The 16,798-nt window shown below is 38.3% G+C and overlaps 1 protein-coding gene across 1 annotated transcript; it reads right to left on the bottom strand.

Moving 5' to 3' along the window:
- Nucleotides 1-4,798: 4,798 nt before the first annotated feature.
- On the bottom strand, nt 4,799-16,353 carry si:ch211-14k19.8 (mucin-5AC). The gene is made up of 11 exons (XM_056462604.1): nt 16,049-16,353; nt 14,970-15,326; nt 10,806-12,908; nt 10,636-10,706; nt 9,843-9,901; nt 9,582-9,739; nt 8,832-8,991; nt 8,476-8,667; nt 7,349-7,570; nt 5,040-5,196; nt 4,799-4,963 (listed from the first exon to the last, which is right to left on the bottom strand). Exons 1-11 carry the CDS (start codon nt 16,089-16,091, stop codon nt 4,889-4,891), a joined length of 3,597 nt encoding a protein of 1,198 aa, XP_056318579.1. The 5' UTR covers nt 16,092-16,353; the 3' UTR covers nt 4,799-4,888.
- Between the last annotated feature and the right edge of the window lie 445 nt (nt 16,354-16,798).

Here is a 16,798-nt window from a genome sequence, read left to right as displayed (position 1 = left end):
AAGCCATTCAGCCAATTTGTAGGTCTGTGGGGGTGCTTTTAGCTTAGCTTAGCACAAATCATTAAATCAGATTAGACCATTAGCATCTCACTCCAAAAAAAAAAAAGTAATAATAATCGATAATTTTCCTATTGAAAGCTTGACTCTTTTTAGTTACATTGGGTTCTAAAACCAAAGGAAAAATTGCTTTTTTCTAGGTTGATATGGATAGGAACTATATTGTCATTTTGCCAAAACAATGGAACTTTGTTGCTGTACCATGGCTGCAACAGTTGCAGTAATATTATGCATCACCTAAAAAAAGCCCCCAACACCAAGCCAACCACCAGTTAAAATCTTCATAATATCATTGCGCCTGCTGCAGATTAGCGAGATGCTAATGGTCTAATCCAATTCAATGATCAAAGTAAACTAAAATAAAAGTGCGACTGCCAGATTTGGAGATCAACTGAATGGATTCAAGAATAGTTAAACTCGACTGTTTCTATTGTAAGGTGTAAAATTAATACTGTTTTTCATTCAGTATTAGAAAGTACTATAAAGTTTTTTAACTGGCAAATGACATGAACCAGTAGTAGGTTGTCTAATGTCATCTTTAATGTTCATGTTCGTGATTTCAGGTGGCGTGGCTTTATTCAGCCTAGGACTGTGTTTCAAAGATATTATGCTAACCGGTTTGCATTTTGGCAGATCACCTACTGCACCTTTAATCCTAAATAATAGGCTAAATGATAATAAAAACCTAATAAGAACTCAATGTGTCGTCAAGAGCCACAGGTATTAATTTAGGTTTGCCTAAAGGTGATTTTATAAATCCCAGATAAATGATTTTATAATTTCAGATAAAAAAAATGTATTGGTAGCATTTTACAATAAGGTTGTATTAGTTTATGCATTCACTAACATGACCAAAGAATGAACCATACATTTATTGCAGTATTTGTTCATGTTAGCTAATGGAAATACAGTCGTTCATTCTTAGTTCATGTTAACTCACGGTGCATTAACTAATGTTATCAAGCATGAATTTGGATGTTAATATTGCATGGATAAATATTGAACTATGATTATTAAATGCTGTACAAGTATCGATCAGAATTATGAAATTGTAAAGTGTAACCAAAATAATGCTGAATATTTTGCTGAAGATAAGAAGTCACCTACAGTACACCTTGAATGGCCTGAGAGTAAGATAACAGCACATTTTCATTTTTAGGGGTGAGCTATCCCTTTAAGGCCTCTGCTGCTACAGTATATGATACTCTATGAAAGGTCTGAGTAAAGATTAGCTATTTTCTTTTACTGAATATGTGCATATTGTTTGCTTTTAGCTCTAAAGAAGAGGATTGACGCTGAAACAAAATGGTGCTTTTTAATGCCCTCTGCTGTCACTGTGCAGAAATGAACAAGCTGCCTTGTCCTTCAATCTATTTTGGATGCAATACTCACAACGGCCACATTGAGCAGTAAAGTACAGTGTTCTCAGTATGGACCCTTTTCATAGACTCGGATGATTTGTTTGCAGTTATTAAAGGGTTAGTTCACCCCTTAAGTGGTTTCAATCCTGTTTTAAATTTTTTTTTAACACAAAAGAAGATATTTTGAATAATGTTGGATATTGGTAGTCATTGACATGCACAGAATGGAAGTCAATGGCTTCCAGTGTCCAACATTTTTCAAAATATCTTCTTTTGTGTTCAACGGATAAAAGGAAGCACAAACAGGTGTGTGACAAGTGAAGATTGAGTAAATGTGGTTCATTTTTGAGTGAACTATCCCTTTAAAATCACAGATACAGATAATTTGTTTATATTTATAACACTATATGTTCTGTCACCTTGAAATAAACTTACAGAAATGGAGTTAAATCTGTTGTGTTTCTGTCAACGCATGAGGGAATGACATTAAGTTGTAATTAATTTGACACGTTAAGACATTTAATCATGGATTATTTCTTTTGCTATTGGAGAAATTGAAAACACAAAAAGATTTGGGCATTACTATAAAAAGTAACTAAGTGTGAAGTCTGAAAAGGGTCCATCATCTCTAGATCTATATAAATCTATAGTCTACTTTACAGCTTTTCTAAAAACATGCTGCATTATTCTCATGTCTGTAAATTCTATCCAGTACTAAAATGTAAGTAATGACGTTTGAAGATGATTTGAGTGGGAGGCATGCATTGGCTTAAGGCTGCAGGCCGAGTGCCTTGGTGTCCCACTAGTGATGATATACAGCCATATCGCATGGCTACGAGTGTGATATTGCGTTAATACAACAGTTCAATGGCATAATCGTGTATATAAAAAAGAAAATCAAACACGGAGAGTCTCAAAATTCCTTTTGTAAGAGGAACTACTTTCTTCCGCCATTTCTCCCTGTCTGCAGCAGAAACCGATGTCTAATTCACCAATGTCACTTTAGAGCTATTTGAATGATTCTCTAGCGTAATGTCTAAAATGATGACAAAGCAGGGGATTTTGCTTATATTTTAAGATTAGAAGCCTGAACGGCATGAAATGCCATTAGTCTACAGAGATTTTCCAGTATTTTTCTGTTGCAACTGGGATTTCACAATAATTAACCCTGAAAAAAGCCAGAGCAAAGCAAACACTACCAGATTACTATGGTATAAATACAGCACTACAAAATATAAAAGGGAGAGATCAACTTAGAATCTAATTTACCTGCTCTGTATGATTTTGTTCAGCTGTAGTTTGAAACATGCGGAAAAAAATGCTGTTTTTCGTAATATGCGGTCTCTGTCGCCATCTTGTGGTGGAACGTCAATCGTCTTTGCTCTGCTCAGTATGGCAGGCTGGCCACCAACGCAATGAATCTCCGAAATAATGAATATTTAAAATAGGCACTATCCTTTTACAGTAAATAAACTACATAGTTGCAATCTAAACAACTACATTCTCACCTAAAAAGCCTCAAAAGTACATTATGTTGTTCAACAGCAGCAATATTTGTCACACTGTAGTCCTCTGCTTGCCACTCGTGTGGGGGCGGAGTAATACACAAGGGCTGTATAGTGCTGATATTACTTTAATATCTCACGGCTATCAGCCAATCAGATTCGAGAACCAGACAGAACAGATGTATATATATATATATATATATATATATATATATATATATATATATATATATATATATATATATATATATATGTCTGGCTCATTGTGTTTCCTTTTGTGATAGAAATACAAAACAGGCAAATAAATATTTTTAAATTGATAATATGTGCCAATGCTTGGTAATATTGATGCAAATTATTAACTGTGAAGGGGGATTTTTCAGTGCTGATATTAATATTTTAGTATTTTATGTGGATTTGGTGGTATAACAGACTATTTGTATACAAATGAACTGACTCTAAAACTGGTAGGACAGCTGGCCTGGAGCTGCAGTGGTTAAATGGATTGATTTTATTTCGCTCAATGAGGACAGAACTGGGTGACATTAGTGTGTTTAGGTCACACATGACTAGACTGATCCTTGTCAGCCAATCAGAATGCATAAATATAAGTTGCCTGACACAGGTTTGTCCTGTCAAATGAAAAATCTACTTCAAAACTATTATTTGTTCATTTTAATCTTTTAATATGACAAACAATGTGTTATATAATAAGTACCACATTTTATTCCAACTGAATTTTACACATCCATTGATATTGCTATGCAAAAACTGGAAGCAATATTAATGTCAAATACAGATACTCAGAAACATTGTCAAATATTACTACAGCTTGAATGCAGTTCAGTCATTTTTCAGTCCTGTGCTGGCAAAGCTGAATTTTCACCACACATATTTGAAATAGAAATCCTTATACACTCACTGGCCACTTTATTAGGTACACCTTACTAGTACCGGGTTGGACCCCCTTTTGACTTCAGAGCTGCCTTAATCCTTTGTGGCGTAGATTCAACAAGGTACTGGAAATATTCCTCAGAGATTTTGGTCCATATTGACATGATAGCATCACACAGTTGGTGCAGATTTGTCAGCTGCACATCCATGATGCGAATCTCCCGTTCCACCACATCCCAAAGGCGCTCTACTGGATTGAAATCTGGTGACTGTGGAGGCCATTTTAGTACAGTGAACTCATCGTCATGTTCAAGAAACCAGTATGAGATGATTTATGCTTTATGACATGGTGCGTTATTCTACTGGAAGTAGCCATTAGAAGATGGGTATACTGTGGTCATAAAGGGATGGACATGGTCAGCAACAATACTTAGGTAGGCTGTGGCGTTGACATAAGGCTCAGTTGGTACTAATGGAACCAAATTGTGCCAAGAAAAGATCCCCCTTACCATTAAACCACCACCAGCCTGAACTATTGATACAAGTCTCTTTGTCTGACCATTCTCTGTAAACTCTAGAGATGGTTGTGCGTGAAAATCCCTGTAGATCAGCAGTTTCTGAAATACTCAGACCAGCCCGTCTGGCACCAACAAACATGCCACGTTCAAAGTCACTTAAATTGCCTTTTCTCCCTATTCTGATGCTCGGTTTGAACTGCAGCAGATCGTCTTGACCATGTCTACATCCATAAATGCATTGAGTTCCTGCCATGTGATTGGCTGATTAGAAATTTGCATTAACAAGCAGTTGGATTGGTATACCTAATTAAGTGGCCGGTGAGTGTACATGTTTCAACTGTCACTTATGATGATTTAATTTATCCTTTCCAAATAAAAGTATTCATTAATTACATATGAATCCTTACTGACGCCAACCTCTTGAACATTTTTCAGTTCATGCTGAAAGCAAATCTCAAAAGCCTTTTTTTCAGTAAATTGAGATTTTATTATGGTTTGGCACAACAATGATGTTTCTTAAGAAGATGTAATATTCTCACACTGGGAGTGTCCATTAAGCAGTCCAGCTCTTCTCTAAGTCCACCAGCTCCATGCCTTCACAGTAAGAGCGAGGACGAGATGCTTTGACCTGGATGTGAAGAACAGTTATATTTTATTCATTTACAGCAATATATTGATGAAATGTTTGCATGTATTTTTCTTACCGTGGTGGTATTTCTGGAGAGCTGCTGCAGTAAAGGGAATGGTGTCCACTGAATTGGCTCAATCGGCCAGCTACACACTGACAGGTCACTAGCCTTCCCAGAATCCACAACACCATCCGCCAGGCTGCAGTTGCTGAGATCCCAGCCATACTGAGAACTGGAAGCCAAACACATGTAAAAAATCTGCTAAATACAGTACTGTATCAGTGTTTGGGTTTTATGTTTAGAAATGAATGCTTAGGGTGATGCATTAAATCAAAAAGTGACAGAAACAACAATTAGGATCTTACAAAATATGTTAGAAAAAATAAAATAACTGCTGTTCTTTTAAAATCATTCAATAGAAATATTAAAAACTAAATCTGTTTTCAAACATAGTAATACAAAATGGCAGAAATCAGCTACTTGTCACTGTTAAGATTGGAGAAATGAGGCAAAAAATTCAGCTTCGCCATCGCAGGAATAACTACATTTTTAATATTTTGAAAAGCTTTAAATTGTACCTTACAAAAAACCCTTTTTACAATTTTTTATTAAATAAGGCCCAATCCCAATTCTATTTTGTATCCCTACTCCTTCCCCTTGACCCCTGAAATTGCCCTTGAGTGTGAAGGGGAGGAGGGACTTCAAAATTTACCCCTAAGAAATGGGACAGCACTACAGCACCTGCACATGTCATATGTCATATCTCTTACTACATTTGAGATGGATGATCGCAACTGCTGTAGTTATTCCCATTGCTTTTTTTTTTTTTGGTATTTATCTTCAGGGAAATCTCTAAAGGCAACAATATCATGTTGTCATAATGATCTAATGTGGCGATAAGCACGTAACTTTACTGTGTATTTACACTGTGGCATATTAATCTGTAAACACACGAAAACAACATTAACATTATAGCAGACACTGTACAAAGGAAATTCCCAGCCACTAGACTTTTCTGACAGGGTATTCGAGTGTCATCGAGTTTCAGATATGAAAGTATGTTGTGGGACTGCTATACAGGAGTTTTTATTACCCAGGTAGCAAAGAATTCTGGCCTAGATTTGGCATAAATCTGGCACAGCAGGCATTCATCCGGTACTGGCATACAGCATGTGGGCCAAATATAACCCTGGTTTGGCAGAGGTGGCACCATCTTTAAGGTGGCACACAATACTTGGGCCAGATTTCAAATGTAGTATTTGTCCCAGATGATGATATGTGGGCCATGTGAGTTTGGTCTTTCTTGACCCACATTTAAAATACATTTTTATCTTCAAATAGAGAAAAAAAAATTCTACCAATCAGGTCGCTTCGAAGAAAAGCACGCCTAAAGCGCAAGGATTCATGGGTTTATCAATTTCATTGTGGTTGTGACACACCAACATATCTGACCCAGTTCAGGCTCAGTTATGGGTTAGTAACTTGGCTGAGACTTGGCCCAGATATGGTCCATGTTTGGTCCTTGTCTGGAAGCCAGACTTGGTCCAGTCATGTACCGTAATTCACTGCGGCATGTGGGCCAAGAACAACCTGATTGTGTGGGCCAGAGCTGGGCCAGAGATATTTTGCTGTGTGGGTATGAATTATAGATGGCGAAATTTAGCGAAACTTATAGTTTTTTTGTTTTTTTTGACGGTGACGATCAAACACGAAAGCGGTTATGAATGTATTAAAACATGTGCTTTTTTTCATAATATTTCGTAATAACGACAAAAAATACTAATTTGTGCATCTCCTGACCTCCGTGTGCAGCCATGCTGCTGTTGTAGATGGTGTATTCTGGGAAATTTTCTTACCCCTTGGTTTCGAGTGTGGTCCTGAAAAATCTCCATTTCAAGAGCTATCTAGGCCTTCCCCTTAGCCCTACGCCTTCAAGCTAAAAAGAATTGGGACACCCCGAACCCTTCACATAAAATCGCAAAACGAGGGTAGGGGAAAGGCAAAAGGCGAATTGGGATAGAATTAGGATTAGGATAGAATTGGGATTGGGCCTAAAAGTCCTCTCCAGCATTATAAATGTCTTTCAAAAACATTTTTAAAAATTAAAGATGCCAAACTTCTGAAACAGTAGTTCCAAATAACATGGCAAACCATTGGTTGGTGGCAATTTATAGTTCTGTTTTGCCTGTATATCCCATGCACTTACACTCATTACATAAACTGGGCAGTAACTGGTCATTGATCTTAAACCTACTCCTCATCCTAACCTTAATCAATGTAGTTACTTTATATAACCCAGTACTTTCTTAGGTAAGTGCACATAGTGTAAAATAAAGGGCAAGCACCATTGTTTATTCAATAATATGCCAAAAATCATACTGTACCCATGGGGATATACAGTGTTGAGGTGTGCTCTGCTACCATGGTATGTGGACACCACCGATAGAGTGTCGTCATGGTAACAGCAGGTGCGGTCGAGAGCCCTTAGATGAAGCAGTTCATCTGAGCGGGTGAAGCCAGGGTTATCCAGCGAGTCCTCAGAGCCAGGCCAGGACCTTCCCCAAAAACGAGCCGAAAGCTCATCAAAGTGATTAAATCTGCAATAACTGTATCCACACATACACACACACACACACACACACAGAACACACACACAAAGCACAAAGGATTGTTAGTAAAATTAATTTACAGTAGTGTGTCTGTGTGTGATCACACAACCTATTCCCTCCATTCTAGTGCTGTTATCATAAACCCATAATGTGATGGTTTCCTGCAAACTGTTTCCAATAACAAAAACAGGCAGATGTGTGTGTGTGTGTGTGTGTGTGTGTGTGTGTGTGTGTGTGTGTGTGTGTGTGTGTGTGTGTGTGTGTCCACTTTTTTAAAAAATAGGCTCACTTTACAACTCCCCTAGAGTTAAAGAGTTGGCCATTTTTTAATCTGTTCAGTCCATCGCCGAATCTTCCAGGAGCAGTTTTAGCTTAGCTTAGCATAAATCATTGAAGTGGATTAGACTATTAGCATCTTGCTCCCAACATTCAAATAAAAGTTTTGATAATTGTCCTATTTAAAGATTTACTCTTCTGTAGTTACATCGTGCACTAAGACCTATGGAAAATAAAAAGTTCGAGGAACTTTGTCACCATACCATGGCTACAGCAGGCGCAATGATATGCAGCCCTATAATCTAGTTATTTAGCTGGGGACTATTTTCAAGAACTGCGTATCATTATGCCTAAACTTACTGATCTAGAATATATCAACTTTTCTTTTTCCACCGGTCTTATTACACAATAGTCAAGCTTTAAATAAATTATTTGAGCCAGATGCTAATGGTCTAATCTGATTCAATGATTTATGCTAAGCTAAAGCTCCCACCAGACCCGGTGATCGGCTGAATGGATTAAAAAATGGTAAAACTCAACTGTTTAACTCCAGGGGAGTTGTAAAATGAGCCTATTTACTAAAAATAAAGTGGAGTGTTCCATTGAAATCATTGCACATGTCATACCTGCTACGTGTTTGCTCCACTTTGGCTTGCATTAGCATCCTTTTAAACCGGCGCACAGCGAGATATGACAGAAGAGCCATGACTGCTGCGACAGCAACTAGTACCCCAAAACACACGCCAACCAGACGCGGCCGGGTCATGCGTAGGTCACAGCGCTGGCCCATAAACCAGTAATCCTCCCCAACAGGACACCTTCAGAAAGAGACCGCTTGGTTATTTCAGCAGGACTTTAACCAGTGCTATTTACAAGCTGTACCTATTGGTCAGATGGTTTCTTGTTTGAATGGGCAGTTCCTGACTAACATAGACCAGGCTTTTTGCCGCAAGTCAAAAATCTGTTGTGCAATATATCTTACTGGCAGATAGGCTGCTGCCCGAGGCGGTGAACACAGATGCCCTGATGTTTACAGTATTCTGAGTGACACACAGATGTACATGTGGCATTTCCCTTGGAGGAGACACACTGGAACCCAGACGGACATTCAAGCAACCATTCACAAGCATCTGTCTGCAAACCTGAGAGAGAGGAAGAAAGTGGTACTAAAAAGTGACAGTTCATGCAAAAATGTACATTTCCACACCATTTACTTACACACAAGTGGTTGTAAACCTTTGATTTTTTTCCTTCTATTGAACAAAAAACAAGGCAGCAGGGTGGCTCAGTGGGTAGCACTGTCGCCTCACAGCAAGAAGGTCACTGGTTCAAGTACCGGCTGGGCCAGTTGGCGTTTCTGTGTGGAGTTTGCATGTTCTCCCAGTGTTCGTGTGGGTTTCCTTCGGGTGCTCCGGTTTCCAACCCACAGTTCAAAGACATGCGTTATAATTGAATTTGGTAAACAAAATTGGAGTGTGTGTTTGCAAGTGTGTATGGATGTTTCCCAGTACTGGGTTCCAGCTGGAAGGGCATCCATGACCGCGGGTTATTTTGTTACATAAGCTCCAGATTTTGCTTCAGTACTTACTAACCTAATGTATATGCACAAATATAATATTGTATTATATATTTATATTATATATATTATGTACTTATATACGCTGAGCACTGTAGATACATACTAAATGTTTTTTTTAACTGTATGGAATAGAAATCTAAAACCGACACTCACCTCCCTCTGTGATATTCTTCACTCTAACTCCACCCACAAATAATCCTTTCTTCGGCAGTGGGTTTAACTCCGCCTCCTGTAACAGAGACTCCGCCCTTCCCAGCCAGGACAGCGCTTGCATTGTTTGGAACTGAACCACTGTCTGGAGAACTGGACCACTGATAAAGGTACCATCAGAAAATCAATCAAAAGTCTGGTTCTCACAATCATTTTTTATTCTAAAACACTGTGAATTGAGAATTGGCTAGTGAAGCTCTTTACCTGTGCCAGGTTACATGTTGATTCTGAAACCCAGCAACTTTCCGCAGAAATGTCTCCACCTGCAGGAGAGAATGTTTATCATATGATATCAATCATCTGCTGTCTTCATGTGTGCACACCAGAGGTTCTCAAACTCGGACCAGGAGGGCTAGTGTCCTGGAAAGTTTAGTTCCAACCCCAACCAGACACACCTAGGCTAGCTAATCAAGCGAGGCTTTCTAGAAACATCCTTGCAGGTGTGTTGAGGCAAGTTGGAGCTAAAATCTGCAGGAGACTGGCCCTCCAGGACCAAGTTTAGGAATCTCTGGTATACACATACACTACTGGTCATTTTCATGAAATCAGTATTCAACAAAGATGCCTTAAACTGACAGTAAAGAAAAGACATTTAATATTTTATTATCATTATCTGAAGTTTCTATCGGAGATGCCTGGAGAAGTCAAGACTGGTGTGATGACAGCTTTGCTATCACAGGTATAAATGACATTAAATTACTTTGTAAAATAGAGCACAGTTAGTAAATTGTAATAATAGTAAACTGTAATAATGTTCATAATTTTACAATTTTGCTGTATTTCTGATCAAATAAATGCAGTCTTAGTAAGCATGTAAAACTCCTCCCTTTGGAAAAAATCAGTGGATTATGTTAAAATCTTTTTGACTCGATTGTGTTTCTTTCATATGAAATTCACACGTTTCATATGTTTTACATGTGATACACATTATGACCCTCGAATGAACACCAATTGGGTCAAACTTTTGAACAGTAATATGTCATTTAAATAGTTTCACCTCAAGAAGTCTCACACTAGGCACATAATCTTCTTCTAGGAAGATTTGTAGGAGCACTTGAAATGTTTTTTCTGAAAAAAAGAAGAAAAAACAACAGGAAAACTTAAATTTTGAAATGTGCAAAATTGCAGCGGAGCCTCAAAAAGACAAGTGGCAGAGCTGTTTCTCACCCTTAAAGATCACTGGCTGGTCCTCCACTATGAAATAATGGCGTCCATGTGGCCACTTCTTGTCAAAGCTGGATGCAGTAGAATGGCTAACTGTTTGTGTAGGTATTTTGCGTGCTTTTGTGTGACTAATATAAGAGCTTGTGGTCGTATGTTGGAGAGGTCTAAAAGTGCTGGGTTGAGGCTGCTTATGAACCCGGACTGAAGTTGTTTCTGTGGTCGTGGTGTGTGGATTCATCTGTGGGATGGTTACTGAAGACGTGTGAACCACTGAAGTCTGACTGGTTTCCCAGTGTGGAGTGGTCATGCTATCAGTGGTACTGGGTTGAATAGTATGATCAGTTTTACTGACCTGAAAGACGGAGGGAGTTGTGAAGTGATAAGATGAAGTAAAACCATTCGGGTTTTCTGATGATTCAGTATTAAATTGAGATATGCTAAGAGTTGTCTTTGAACTTGTCGCACTAGTACTTGATTGGCTTGTACTTTCCATTTGACCACTAGTCATCTCATTGATATCCGTTACATCAGAAAATCCCACATGGCTCTGCGTGGTTTTGGAAGATGGCTGTAAATACTGTGGTGTAGATGTGTATAATTCAGTATGCATACTCGATTTTGTGTTGATATTCCGGACCTGTGATGGGGTCGTGTCCGATTGCTTCACATTAGTGTGATTCTCAAATCTTACTGTAGTGTGATCATTAGAAGAGACATCAGAAGTCATGTTAGGAATCATCTGAGGACTTGCAGAACTCGATGGAGGGCTGGTTATGGGGATTTCTTTTTCTCTTTGCATGGTAGATGGTAAATCCGAGGTGCATCCAAGACCAAGGCAATCTCTTCTAGATGTTGAAAACCCTTCATCCACCTCTGGTGTACTTGTGCTCTCAGTCGGGGTCAGGCCTGTAGTGGAGTAAGTGGTGAATGCACTGATTTTGTTATTGTTGTGAGATGTCAGGACAAAGACAGGCGCAGATGCAGAGCTGGTTTCTTGAGCGCTTGTATGGTGACTTTGGACAGTGTGCAAATTTTGGGTGGTTAATGCTTCAGAAGTTGCAAGTGTACTACTTGAAGTTGTTGGTTCAATGTGAGTGGTAACATTTATTGGTGGAGATGCGGAGTAACCTGAGTATTCAGTCATGTCGCTATCAGGAAACGGTTTGGTTTGGTTTGGAAATCTTGATACTGTAGCAAGTGTGCTAGTAGTCATAACTAAATCCTCATTGATTGTTTGATTGGGATTTGTTGACCTTGAAGAGCGATCGGTCCTGTCTGATTCTGAAGGTACAGATTGGCTGTCACCTGTAATTGTGTTTGAACTCCAGAAAGCTTGATGAAATTGAGTCGTCCCGATCTTCTCGGATATCGTGAACACATCCCTATTTAACCCTGTCCTTGTTGTAGGTTTATCTTTGGTAGCAATGTCACTAATGAAATCTGTCTGTGTGGATGTTTGGTTGAACGGCTCAATATTTCGTGGACTTACCGTCATATAGCTGGAAGTAGGAAATAATGAACTTAGATCACCTCTTTTAGCTGTTTTGGACTGGATTTCGGTAAATGCATATGTGTGTGTGGGTTGTGAACTTCCTCTGTGCAATTTGGTGAACGCAACGTCATTTGTCTCTAAAAGAGTGGTTGTATTTGCAGCATTGGGAGTTGCCGATCTGAGCGTAGTTTGTGCAGAAAGCAATGGCGATTGGTTTTTAGTGGACGACTGAGCCAAAGAAGGTTCATCGGACAATACTTCAAGCGTGTCCTTATGTGCGTCAAGGCCAGAGCTGGTGTGTGTATCAGAATAAGAATGTGTGCCAGTGAACGCGAGGTCAGAGATCCAGACTCCAGCCGTTTCCTGTCCATTGTTGGTGGTTTCCTGCGGATAGAGTGGTCTGTGCTTATCGGCCAGGTCAGACACACCTCCGCCCTGCCTTGTACTCCTGCCCTCGACAGTGTGTGTTTTGGGGGTTTCATTGCTGTTCACTGGAATGTCAGGGGTGTAGGTTACATCGCTTGAAGGACTAGGAGAGGGAGAAACCGGGTCAGCTTCGGAGTGGGTGTAAGGGATCAAAACAGAAGTCTGATTCTCCTCTGACGTGTTCCATCCTGAGAAAAACACACACACACAAGGGTGAATGGAAACAGGAATTATGAGATAATTCAAGACACAAGATTCCAACACTAAGGGGAGGAAAATAAACATACGACACCCTCATAGGTTATTGTTCACACTTTTTACATAAACTACTGTTTGAAAGTTGTTTTTGAAACAAGTCACTTATGCTTGGGCAACACGGTGGCTCAGTGGTTAGCACTGACAGTAAGAAGGTTGCTGGTTCGAGTCCCAGTTGGGCCAGTTAGCATTTCTTTGTGGAGTTTGCATGTTCTCCCCGTATTGGCGTGGGTTTCCTCCGGGTGCTCCGGTTTCCCCAAAGACCAAAGACATTCATAAGGTGAATTGAATAAACTAAATTGGCTTTAGTGTACGTGTGTGCATGTCAGAGTGTATGGATGTTTCTCAGTACTGGGTTGCAGCTGGAAGGGCATCCGCTGTGTAAAACATATACTGGATAAGATGGCGGTTCATTCCGCTGTGGCAACCCCAGATGAATAAAGAAACTAAGAATTATGTGGAACCCAGCATTTTTTACAGTGAAACTTTAGATTTTTTTTGCGTAAATAACGGTACCCAGTATAAAGTGAAAATGTTTAACTAATATTTAATCTGTTTTGTTTTTATGTGTCTACAGCATAGTTTTTTACCATTGTTTTTGTACATACCATGGTACCACTTAGCAAGATGGTACAGTTCCATCCATGCCCTTACAAAAACTGTTGTAGTGTTATGGTATAGTGATGCTAATACTCCAAAATCCAACAAAAAGTGCTCAGGGGTAGCTTAAATAATGTGTTGGTACTCTTTGGGCAAGGGATTCATCAGAATAAACAGCAAAAGTCAGTCCAAGGCACTCGAAAAATGTGGAAAAAAATTAAAAAGCCTTTATTGACATTGCAATCCCTAAAACTGCACCTACATGTTTCAGCAAACACTTGCCTAGCACTTACTGGTTACCCTGATGAAGGCAAAACATGTACTGTAGGTGCAGTTTTAAGGAATAGCCATGTCAATAAAGGATTTTAAATATGTTTTGCACTTTTTTTGAGTGCCTTGGACTGATTTTTGCTGTTTATTCTGATGCTAATACTCCTTTGAAATTGTCTGTGTATACTGAATTTCATCAACTATGATATTTACATACAGTCAAGCCTGAAATTATTCATACCCCTGACAAAATTTAACTTCAAATGTAAATAAAAGCAGAGAAATATTTTTTCAACAACGATGCCTCTTGTACATTGCCTTATTATCTTTCAGGAGAAGCCTGTGTCCTTACAGGTCAAAACACTTGCTGGTTGAATGAAAGTAATGTTATTAAGTCAGAATGATCCAGGGGTGTAATGAATTTTGGGCTTGACTGTATATGTTAAGGTATATCATGTCCATGTTCAAAATACCATGGTAAGACCATTATTCTTAGCATGTATATACAGTGTTCAGCATATATAAGTACCCCCCCCTCCACACACACACACACACACACACACAAATCATTTAAATGAATATTTTATATAGGAAGCTTTACAATATTATATTTGTGCATATACATTAATTTAGTCAGTACGGAAGCAAAAACTGGAGTTAATATAACAAAAAAACTTACAATAATGGTTCAGACATTAGCCCAAATTTATATGTTAGGGAAAGATATTAAATAAAATTTACAGAAATAACAAAAAATCAAGAGAAACAAAAAAATATATACAATTTTGTTGAAATGTTGAAGTTTGTAATTTTTTTTGCTATTTTTGCATGAATTTAAATGTATTATCTTTCATTTCTAAAGATGTTCTGTGACTAAAATATTATTTTAATAAACATATATGTTTAATAAATCTGTTTTGTTCAAATGCACCAATATATATTACCTATATTCACTGAGAAATTGATAAAAATATAAATTTTCAACATAGTATGTACTCATATATGCTGAGCACTGTAAAGGTTTAATACAGTACATGTCCACAAACATGAAATTCCCATCATATTATCTTTAAATCAATGATATTGGCATTACACAGGCATGCAAGTGACTTCTTTACACTTACTCAGATGTAATGTGGCAAATGTTTTGTCGGTCCTTTTTAAGCTCCATTCAACAACTGTTCTCCCAGTGCCAGAAAATATCTCCTGCTCCTCTTTTTCGTAGAACACTGTATCTCCATTCCCAAATGCAATCCCAATACGAGCCCCCTTCCCAACAGAAATAACATCTATCCAAACAGTCTGATTTTCATGTGCATCGATAATCCAAGTGCACGTAATATCCAACTGTTTTTCTTTGCTGTCGTTGGTAATTCTGTCAAATAAAGGTCTGCTTGGGTGTAAAGAGTACCGGACTGAGCCACTATGCTCTCCAAGAACTTTACCTCCACAGTCTTGGCTCAAGTTCAACAGAGTGTTACCTGCAGAGAAACATCATTACTGTCATATCTGCCTTTAATAAATTAAGATGCATTACAGTTTTCACCTGAAAGTTAGGTCAGTAATGTCAGAACAATGTATAATTTTTCAGCATTGTTTAACATCTAATACCAGAACTACTTTTTATAGTATTCTGATAAATACCATGCTATTGATAGTTATGTACCATGATATTTACATGGCTTACTTCTAGGAACACCATACTATAAACTATTTTGAGGGATGTCAACAAAAACAATGGTCCCAATGTATTTGTTGTTTTACATTTTTCATTTCTATAGCTTCTGAGAATTCAAAAAGAGTCACATATTGATAAATAATGTTATGATAGCTGCTTTAACATTAAGTTATGATTGAACCTGATTGATACCAAACAGGAAATGTTCATGGGCTAATGACCACATTAAAATGTCTATACTATGGCACGTCTCAAAACATGGTGATCCCGTGGGAAGTTACCTTTGACTGGTTTATATGCTGATGCTGAGGTGACAGATTCAGTAGAGCTAACTTATACATTTTAAAATAATATGACGTAGATTAATCGCAAAATAAACGTTTACAACAATATAAAATAAAAATTTCTAAATAATTTTCTGAAGAAACCTGTCTAATGTAAGCTATAAGTCAGCAAAACGTTTAAAAATGTGTTCAGTATTTAAATATTAATGAAATAAATCATTAGTGAAATTAATCATCTTACCTGGAAGGCAAATAAATAAGAAAAGATACACAAAATGACGCATTTTCGGAGCCAAAACATTCCAGGAAGGAATCCGTTGCCACAGTTAATTCCATAAAGAAAGGTTAACATATATACATTATAGCCTAATACAATATAACGTGGACGATACTTAAGCTAGTCAAACACTGTGTATTACAATGATTATTAGCAGTTTTTGTATCTCTCTTAAAAAAGACCAACGAGGACTCTAGTTCATCCCTCAGTCCGTCACTGAAACTGACCGCACAACTGGGCGCGTTCGTGTGTGTCTGTGAACGCGCGCGAGCTCGCCTACAGGCTGTTGAAAACACAGCAACGTGCAAACATATGATTACGATTAGGTATCTTTTTAAAGAGGGAATGGGACGGAAGCGGTTAAAAGTTAAGGGGAGAGAGGAGACTTCGAGATTATGTTGATTACCCAGGTTGTGTGTTTGTGTGAGAGAAAACAGAGACCGCATTTGTTTGCGCGCTCCTGACGAGCTTGTGCTGTCAATTCAAACTAGAAAAATAGATTAACAGGGAAGGTCATTTGGAGATCATTGTCAGTCTTGACTCAAAATAGTAGTGTCTACAACCTTGAGTAGTTTTGGGGGACTTAATGTAGGCTACATAAAACAAAACATTCCAGAGTATTACCACAGTAGTCTACTATTGTGTGGGTATAACCAAGGTTTGACAGCAGAAGTGCTTTAAAGACAATCATTTTTCCCTTGGAGACGCAGCATT

The sequence above is a fragment of the Danio aesculapii genome, chromosome 1 (genome assembly GCF_903798145.1).
Source record: "Danio aesculapii chromosome 1, fDanAes4.1, whole genome shotgun sequence".
Classification (NCBI taxonomy): Eukaryota; Metazoa; Chordata; class Actinopteri; order Cypriniformes; family Danionidae; genus Danio; species Danio aesculapii.
This window is presented reverse-complemented; position numbering and strand designations above follow the sequence as displayed.